The sequence below is a fragment of the Falco peregrinus genome, chromosome 3, assembly GCF_023634155.1.
Source record: "Falco peregrinus isolate bFalPer1 chromosome 3, bFalPer1.pri, whole genome shotgun sequence".
NCBI classification, from domain to species: Eukaryota; Metazoa; Chordata; class Aves; order Falconiformes; family Falconidae; genus Falco; species Falco peregrinus.
Genome location: NC_073723.1, coordinates 100866530 through 100875995, shown reverse-complemented (window position 1 = coordinate 100875995; position 9466 = coordinate 100866530). Strand labels below are relative to the sequence as shown.

Here is a 9466-nt window from a genome sequence, read left to right as displayed (position 1 = left end):
GTTACATATTCCTGGTTGTAAAGAAAAACCTGAAAAAAAACCCAAACAGAAGCAAATAAAGAGAACAGGTTGGTGGGTTTTGTTTTTAAATCTCATGAATTTTGAGCCTTGGCTCACGACCTTCAGTGGTTGCAATAGGAAACAGAATATTCAAGTCATTACACACCTGATTTCCTGAAGACAGTTACATTTGTTGTTATAATTTATGGGCTGCACTGAAAGCATCACGGTGGAGCTTCATCAGTAATTGTTTGTAACTATTATGAATCCTCAGTTTATAAAGTGCAAAGCATTTTTCCTGGGGGATTATTCAGCTGCACCGTAGAGCCCCTGTACTGGTTTTGGGTGGGATAGAGTTAAATTTATTCCCTGTACCTGGTATGGGGCCATGGTTTGGATTTGTGACCAGTGCTGGTAACCCGGGGGTGTCCCAGCTGTGCTGAGCTGCTTCTCACGCTGCCCTGCCAGTGTGGGCTGGGGGCACGAGGAGCGGGCAGGGGACACAGCCAGGACAGCAGCCCCTCCCTGGGCAAAGGGGTATTCCATACCATATAGTGTCATGCTCACCGATAAAAGCTGGGAGGGAAGAGGAAGAAGGAAGGGGGGACATACGGAGTGATGGCGTTTGCCGTCCCAAGTCCCCCCCAGGCATGCTGGAGCCCCGCTGTCCTGGGATGGCTGAGCCCCGCTGGCCTGTGAGGAGTGGCGAATGAATTCCTTGTTCTGCTGTGCTTGCGTGTGTGGCTTTTGCTTTACTTATTAAACCGCCTTTTATCTCAGCCCACCAGTTTTCTCACTTTTCCCCTTCCGATTCTCGCCCCCGTCCCGCTGCGGGGTGAGCAAGCGAGTGGCTGTAAGCTGCCTATGGGGGTTAAACCCCAACAGCCACGCAGGCAGCTCAGCTCCGTCTGTGCTGGGCACAACACAAATGTACTGAAAAAAAATAATAAAAGAAAATACGGTTCCTGCTCTTAAGATTTTAAACAGACTTTGCAAGTGGAAGTTTGGATGAAGACCCAGAAAGGTGACAAGGCATGAAGGAACCACCATCCTGCAGCCAGCTGCTGCCAGAAGCGGGCACTGACTCCAGTCCCTGACTGACCATCACGATCTCAAGATGTGTGGAGATCCTCTCGTGACAAAAGTGCCTTGAAGAGAACAATTAGAAATTTGCAGTGTGCAAAGCATAACCTCCCCAGTAACGGAGCAACACTGTCTTATACGCAGCATGATCCGATGCACCGCTAACACGAGATTCACATGGAACTCTTGGAGTATTATACTGTACTGCAATAAATCCATCTTTTAACAGAACTCTACCGCCAGAACTCCATCTTCCTGTTTGATGATAAAAAACCCCAACACCTTTAAAACTATTTGTATGTAAAAAATAAATCTGGTTGTATTAACAAAGCCTAGTAACTCCTTGCGAAGTTGTGAGAGGCAAGCTGGTAGGCCAAAAATTCTCCCAGATATGACAGCAAAATAAACAGCAACAAACGACAAACTTTAATGGCCCAGCAGTGCTTGATTCTAATGTAAAAAGAGACATATCAAACCATCACACTGCATTAAGCAAAATCTTTAAGAAAGCTTTAAACGTGCTGCTCATAAACGATGACCAACATCACTCAATGGAAAGATTTCTAACAAACTTTGTGAGTTTCCTGCATGCAATTTTACCTGCTTGAGCAGTTATGAACAGAGTAAGCAATGCAAACGTTGCATTGTTTTAGAAAAAAAGAAGAGGAAAGATGCAACGAACTGTTCTACCAACCTAGGATCTCGAATTTTGGCAAGACAGGTCTCCTTAGAGCTTGTTAACATTTTTTCCTATGGAATGACAGGAAAGGCATGGGGTGAGTACAAATTATTGCCCACTTTATATTAGTTTTGTTTGGTTTTTTTTTAAGAGTTGTTGGTAAAAGTGTTTCCTTTGAAGATTTTTGACCGCAGTTTTATTGTTTTCATAAAAGCCTCATTCAGTTCACAGTTCTGTTTTCATTCCTCCGTAGTAAAACACAACCAGAACTGCCAGCAGAGCCAGGCTGACAGACAGCATCTTCAGTCCACCTCCTCCTCGTTGCCATGGGAGCGGCAAAGCCATCCAGGAGCTGAGCGGGCTTTCCACTGGGATCTCAGCAGAAGGGTGTGCTTTCCAGTTTGTCCCATTCCGTGGTGCATGTCTGAACTCCTGTGAAGAAACACACATATTAGGATTGAAACTGTTAGTATTTCGGATTGAATGTGCCAAATACAAACAAAATCTCCGCCTGATGTTCAAATTAACATCCCTTTTCAAGACAAACTATTCAACCTGCAGCACATCGCCATCGGATCATCAGGTTTTCATAGAAAAAGGCCATACAAATGCCAATGCCATACAAAGTCAATCTTTCTAATAAAATTAACTACCAAATCAATGAAGCCGTTCGCAAAAGAAACAAATCCCCAGACCTCTGTGTCATCACAGAGAGTTGTTTGATGGGTTTATTTATTTATTTGCTTGTTTTGCTGCTATCTCACTGCTCTCCCATTTCTGGCTTCTTCAAAAGAAACATCTAACCAGTGATAAAGGGGACCACAGCACAGCAATCCTTCGCACAGCAGGGCTCTTCTAAAGTCAGTTGCCGTCTCCTGGTGTGCCAGCTCAGTGGTGCTTGGAAATCCTCCCACAGAGCTTTTCCTTCCCCCGGCCCTTCGGAGGCAGCTGTGCTAGACCACTCACCTTCTCACTCCGCATATTGAATCCCAGTTCCCTGCTGCGCCTACCCTGACCATTCCCAACCTGCCAGCCAGCACCGAGACCCCCCAGCACACAAGGACCCCTAACTGCAGCACGAGCTGAGTCACCATTTCAGTAGAAAAATCCATGAGGAAAGATGAAGAAACTCTTTTCTCTTGCAACCTTGTTCAGTTCAGCGCACCAGCACTGTAGATACTCAGAAGTAACAACACCTATTCAAACTGTAACCTGATGACATTTGCAAAAGGTGTAAATGGTAAAGGTGTAATCAAACAAAGGTGTAAACCTCTTGCATCATAAAACTCAGTTCATCATTTATTTTTCCCTCTCTCAGTTTCAATCACCTCTTAGGAATTCAACTGAGCTCAGCTGGATTTGTAATCGGTTGGAAAATTTCCAGTTAAAAAAGGGGTTTGATTAATCTCCCCCCCCCAACCCCCCAAAACACATATTTTGTATAAAACGAGTCAGGGACCCACCTGGATAATCTTGTCTTGCCAAGCAGCTGAAACAGACTCACAAGAAAATACAGCCCAGGCGCCTGACTCCCTTTTTTTACCAAACATATTTGGTACCAAACAAAGTCAAAGAAATATCAGAGCTCCAAAGAAAGGTCCTGGCCCACGAAAGTGTGACAACACAATCCAAAGTGTCTGTAACTGCCTCCTGTTTTCCATTCCAGGAATCAGCTCCATTATAGTAATTGCAGAAGGAAAAGAAGGATTACTGCCCGTAAGGTAAGGAAGCCCCACGGGGCAAATGCCAGCCTGGCATAAATGCTACCCTAACATCTCAGGTATCGTTGATTTAGATCACAGTTCACACAGGCGAAGGGTTACTGAACAAGTGACCTACGAAATGAGGATGACTGCTTAGATATACTGCACCCAGAAGCCCATCAACCAGATAAATGGAGCAAGGACACAGGCAGGGGAATGGGGGTGCAGCTCTCCACAGGGTAAGGCGCAGGAACAGCGCTGCTCCAGGACTGCAGTCCTACACGGCACAGAGCATGTGAGCTTCATCAAAAACTGAAAAACTGCTTCACATTGTTATTAATGACAATCAACTTCTGAGGCATCTGAAATTTTAGTAACTGGCCACAGCTCTTTCATCCCCCCAGATCAAAGCTGGTTAACCTTTGCTTGCAGAATAAACTGGAAAACATACAGCATCAAGAATATTTCATATATGAATCAAAACTCATTTGCTGTTTATTCTTTCTGGACATTTATAAAGTCTTTTCTTTGCAGGTCTCACAAATCTCTACCGATCTAAGGTGCATAACTTATGGTCATGACCCATTTTTACATGCATTGTTGGCATGTTAACACTAAGGCTAAAGAGATTTAAAAGAACAGATAAAGCTGTAAAAATATCAATACAACCAAAGACTGATCTCTTCTGAAATTTAATTTTCACCGATTCATGACTTAAAATTTGGCTGACTACAATCAGACTCCCAATTCCTCATTAAATATTTCTACACAGCTTGCTAATCAGTAATCCTGAATATTTAGTCGTACAAGATTAGACGCTACCGCTTAGCGAACAGCTAAAAAGGGCCAGCACCACATAAACGACTTTGTAACTTTCTCTGCGATGCTCCTTTTCATGCTCAGCCTCAGTTCCTACCTGTCTCTGCAAGATTGGTGATAGCCAGCAAAACACCCCAAAACCAAGTTACAACTTGCAAAAGGTTTGAGGAACCTTGTTTTCCCCCCTTTACTAACAGTTAAACACATCAGCGTGTCAGGCATTCATTCACGTTCCTGTGCAGTAGTTTTCAGCAGCGATTTCACCAGCACTTCATTCCTGTTTCATAGTTTTTCTGTTTTCCAACCTAAAATCTAATAGTCCCATCTTGTTGGTATAACTTTGATCATGAACGGTCGATAATGTTTTTTTCACTACCGTATTGTTTTCTTTAAACCTCCACGGCACGCAACATGCAATGCGCGTGCATTGGGTAGTGCTGCACACTGCTGGTAGGACTGACGGCAAAAGGGATTTTAGCGAGGTTTCCAAAATCCTGGTGGTGGGGAACGCTGCTGGCCCCACGGCTGCTTGTCCCAGCGGTATTTCATCTAAATTAAGTCAGCCTGTAAAGTTGTGAGGCTCATTTTCTTCCTTAGTTTATCATATTTCCCATAAACTAATGATCATACTGATAAGACTAGACCCGTTTTTTATTTTCTTACCGTAGATTAAAGACTTTCTCTTGCAGTATTTTACTAATATTGAAACTTCACTGTGTCTGAGGTACAATTCTCACCATTTCACCATGCTGTTGTTTTCCTGCTATCTTGTATTTTGAACTCCAACACATTTGTTTCTACCAGTAATCACCTTTTCTAAACTGCTCAAAACTTTCACGTTTTCAAAGCAGCTCAGATTATAGAGGAGACTGTCCAACAGTTTAATGCATACATGAAGCACTATTCCTATTACCTTGCTAACCTGCTTTCTTTACAAATTTTCTCATGATTTAAACTGTTTTGATATGGACCAAAAGATTACAATATGTAAACTAAAATGACCCTTTTCTTTAAGAGGTACTTTACAGCTTATTACTGAAAACACTGCTGCATTTCTGTTTGATAACACCTATCTCTTCAGATGGATCCTGCCAAATGTTTAGGTCAAGAAAAGTAATGAATATGTTCATCCCATCCATGTTTTCTAAGAACTGGTCTCTAGTTTGCCCCAGAATTCTGCCTCGCAACACTGCCTTGTGGGTGACGCCGCTGGCTCCCGTGCAAGCTCTGTCACCGCTGTCACACAGGGTGCGCCTACAGCGAAGGGGACACCTGGTTCCCTGCGACTGAAAGGCTCCTTTGACTGAAATGGCAGTCTTTGGATCCCCCCTGCAATTCCTACAACAGCTTTTAAATCCAGGGTAATCTCTCAGAGACACCTGCAGGTAGGTGCCTCTTCCCGAGGGGCCGGCGTGCAGCCCCGTCAGACGTGACACACAGCCCCCCCGTGGGAAGAGCTCTGCTGCGTGACTGCGCGCCGCCCGCTCTCCAGCTGTCCTGGTGAAAAACACAGTAGATATATTTTTATTTGGGCAAAAAATCCTGCTGTAGGCTCCGTCTGAGGAACTCGTTCCCAGGTAAAGCACACAGCGTATTTGTAGTGTACACTGCACGCACAGCAAAAGAGGGGGGAGGATGAAGTTACAGAAACCAAAACTAAAATTAAGCCTTCTAGGGCAGACAAGGCAAATTACAAGAGCTCCTTCGGGCTGTCACATGAGCTTCAGAGCTCGCGATACTGTACAGCTTTATTCGGAGATCCTCCCAAGCATGTTCTTTTCCCTAAAGCTTTCCATATACCATGCCTTGAAGAGCTATCCAAGACACCTGCGGAAAAGATCTTTCATGTTTCAAGGGGAGGGAAGTCCTCCACGGAAAATCAAGTTTATTACAGCTCGTTTATGCACCTTTGCTGTAAAAAAACTGGGTGGAGGCAAAGATCTCATTTGTTGAACTAGCAGTTATACTGGTCCGCTCCCTGCGCTCTCCCTTTATAGAAGTATTAATTCTGAAAGGCTCTTATTTGTATCTCCAGATAAAATATCTGCAGTGCATTAGCTTTTCAAGGAAACCTTCAAGGCATTTCTGTAATACTCTGCACTGATATCACTGCGATACTTACTATACACAATCACTAATCAGAGGGCAACAGTTTCCTAAGCTGAGCTCAGAAATTGCACTTTTGTAGCTGCAAGACTCGGGAAGATCAGCATAACGATTCAGTTCAGTGGAATTTAGAACTAAATCCAAAGCTTCTTTTACCCAAAAAATACTTGGAGGAAATCCTAAGGTAAAGAAGTTTCCAGAAATATGTGTTTATAATAATTTAAGTCTTGATAGGCTATAAACTCTTTGGTAGACTTGTTAATAAGGAGCGGTGCTCTCACTAAAAAGGACTGCAATGAAGAAGGTACTCTAAGATTTAAACCTATATGCTACTAATCAAAATGAGCGGAGGAAGGGAAATTATCAAACTGAAATGTAAAGACAGACACTTTAAGCGCCTTGTATTTCCATCGAGGCAGCCTTTCATCTTGTTTTGGCAGCCACAAAGTAAACACAAGACTTTGCTAATAAGGTATAATATAAATTATTAAACCACCTAGTGTATGATCAAATGCATTTCAGATTATTTTTTGAATAATTCTGCCTTGACGACTGCCAGGAGTAATATATTTTGTGTACTCTTGCGCAGACCCATTGATTGCTGTCTTTCTGAAGCTCCAGCCCCAGCCTTAAACTGCCACGCTTGAAAGAAATATATAATCACATCAAACCCCGAGCTTTGGCATCTGTCGATCACAGCCTGGCTTTTTGTAAGATCTCACTTCATGTTAGTCAACAAAGACATGAGAGCAACTCTTTAGCTCTGAGCTGAGGTTTTAATAGATTCAAAACATTTCTTACATGCAAATTTCTTTTATGGCTCAGGGGCACTGTTAGAGCTTGAAGTGGTAGCTAACTGCTGTGAAAAACTACTTCACTGAGCATACCTCCAGATAAATTAGACTTCTGAATTTTTCAGCCCAACCAAGTACACGTTACCCACTTGTACTACTGGCTTTAAAAATACAGACTTTTAGATAATCATGCACAACAAGCCTGTGTGACAAATTAAAAGAAAACATGTTAAAATATGCATTACATATCCTGCTGCGCCACTTGAAACTCTGGGCTATTACACTTTGGAGGCATTTTTCAGATCTAAAAAACCAAACAGTTACTGAAGGTCGTGTAGATTACACATCCAAAAAATATGTAAATTAGATTTTATTGAATAGTTCCGGAAGACGCATGTAGTTCTGTCGGCATTAAGACAGCTACTTTGATTTATTACTTATGCAATTCTACCAGCCTTCTGCAAACGTGGAATGCTGATCTTAGAGTAGAAAATAGCTAGCAGAGAAAACATTTTTTCCTAATGGAATTAACAGAATAATTCCCACAAGGAGCATCCCTGCCACCATGAAGGAATGCACGGTGCTACGCTGTTAAGAGAAAATGCTGTGTGTAAGCATGCCTGTGTCAGATGTTATCAGCTGTGCACCGTTCCTAGGGATTCACTGATTCCAAATACACATGCAGTTCACTTACCCATTTAAAGAAGTGGGAAGCCTTGAAAAAATATATAAAGCAGCCGGGCAGTTTTGCAAAGGAATTCCATACTTGTTTTGTGTGCATATATACTCGTGTGTGATATACGACTGTATGCTTTAATATGTGAGGGGACAGAACCAAGCTGAAGGAGGAATACAGATGTATTATTAATTTCTCAGTAAATGGTCAGTCTTAGTAATAATTAGGACTTTTAATCTGTTAAACCCAAATAATTGCAACTGAAGTTATAGTATGAAAATAAATAAATCAAAGCATTTTGCAAATAGCTGCAATCACTAAAACTGTCTTACATCTGTCATAGGACACTGGGATGATTCAGCCTGCACCTGATTCATCCTTCTGCTCAAAGAAGGGTCAGCTATGGCCCAGTTTGCTCAGGGATTTAATTAGCTGGGCTGTGAAAAACAGCCTCCAAGGATGGAGACTGTACAGCCCCTCTGGACCTTTGTTGTGCTGCTTTGTTGACCGTTTTCATGACATAAATGTTTCTCTCCACATCCAGCTTGAACCCCTCATTTTGACTCATGCTCACTGTCGCCCCTCCTCCCACGTGCACCACTGTGAAGCACTTGGCTCTGCCTTCTCAATAACCTCCCCACAGACACAGGGTGGGGGTCTTCTGTGAGGGTCTCCTGAAGACACCCCTTCTCCAGGCTTAACAAGCCTGGTCCCTCAGCCTTTCCTTACAGGCCAAGCGCTCCAGCCTCTGACCATCAATGTGACCCGACACTGAACTCGTTCCAGTTACCAGCTCCTAATTTGTATCAAAATCACTATAAATGACCCGGTCAAGGCAGGTCAGCAATACTCTGAGCAGCTGGACCACGGTCAAATACAAACATAAACCACATTTAATAATGGGAGGATACAGAGATTCATTGACTTTAACCTCAGCTCCATCAAATCTGACAGTTTCTTCAAGGTTTGTCATCCCTTACGGAGATCATCTTTAATTGGGGCCCACCCCAACCTGGTCAGCAAGCCAGCAAAACCTTTTTTTCTTTCCCAGTAACACTTGCACGATCTGTCTGACTCCTTTGGTCAGCGTAGAACGAACACCTTTCCCATTCCTCAACTACCTCTCACCTTCATTACTACTACGATCTCCTCCTGTCTGTCCTGGTTTCCTTCTACTTCTCCCCATTTCTCTCTTGCACCAGCTGACCATACCGCCTCACCTAACAAACCAATGCAGAGATGTCAACAGGAACACGATTTTGGAACAACATGCCATATAACAGCTTTCTGTTCTTGTCACACAGACCCACCTCCAGAACTTCCTCCTCCTCCATCAACATTGAAATCAAACTTTAATATTCCTGTTAAGAGCATAAAAGAAATTAATTCTCTCTCTGTAAGTCACCGTACTTGAACTTCCCACCATCACTGTAAGGCTCCACTGGTGTTTTTCTTGGCAGGTGTCTCTCTGCTCTCCTCCATGTTCTTACCTAAGGGTAGGACCTTGCCTACCTCCTTCTTTTTCCTCCTCCAAACAGTCTTTAAGGATTATTCCCTCAATGAGCCCTCAAAATTCATAATGCAGTTAAAAAGCCAGACAGAAGGC

The 9466-nt window shown here is 43.1% G+C and overlaps 1 protein-coding gene across 1 annotated transcript in view; it reads right to left on the bottom strand.

Moving 5' to 3' along the window:
• Positions 1–1486: 1486 nt before the first annotated feature.
• The window catches only part of CDKAL1 (CDK5 regulatory subunit associated protein 1 like 1), a 426979-nt gene continuing 418999 nt past the window's right edge, over positions 1487–9466 (bottom strand). The window contains exon 16 of the mRNA XM_055800231.1: positions 1487–2194. Within this exon, the coding sequence (XP_055656206.1) occupies positions 1988–2194 (207 nt within the window). The 3' untranslated portion in view covers positions 1487–1987. The remainder of the gene's footprint in view (positions 2195–9466) is intronic.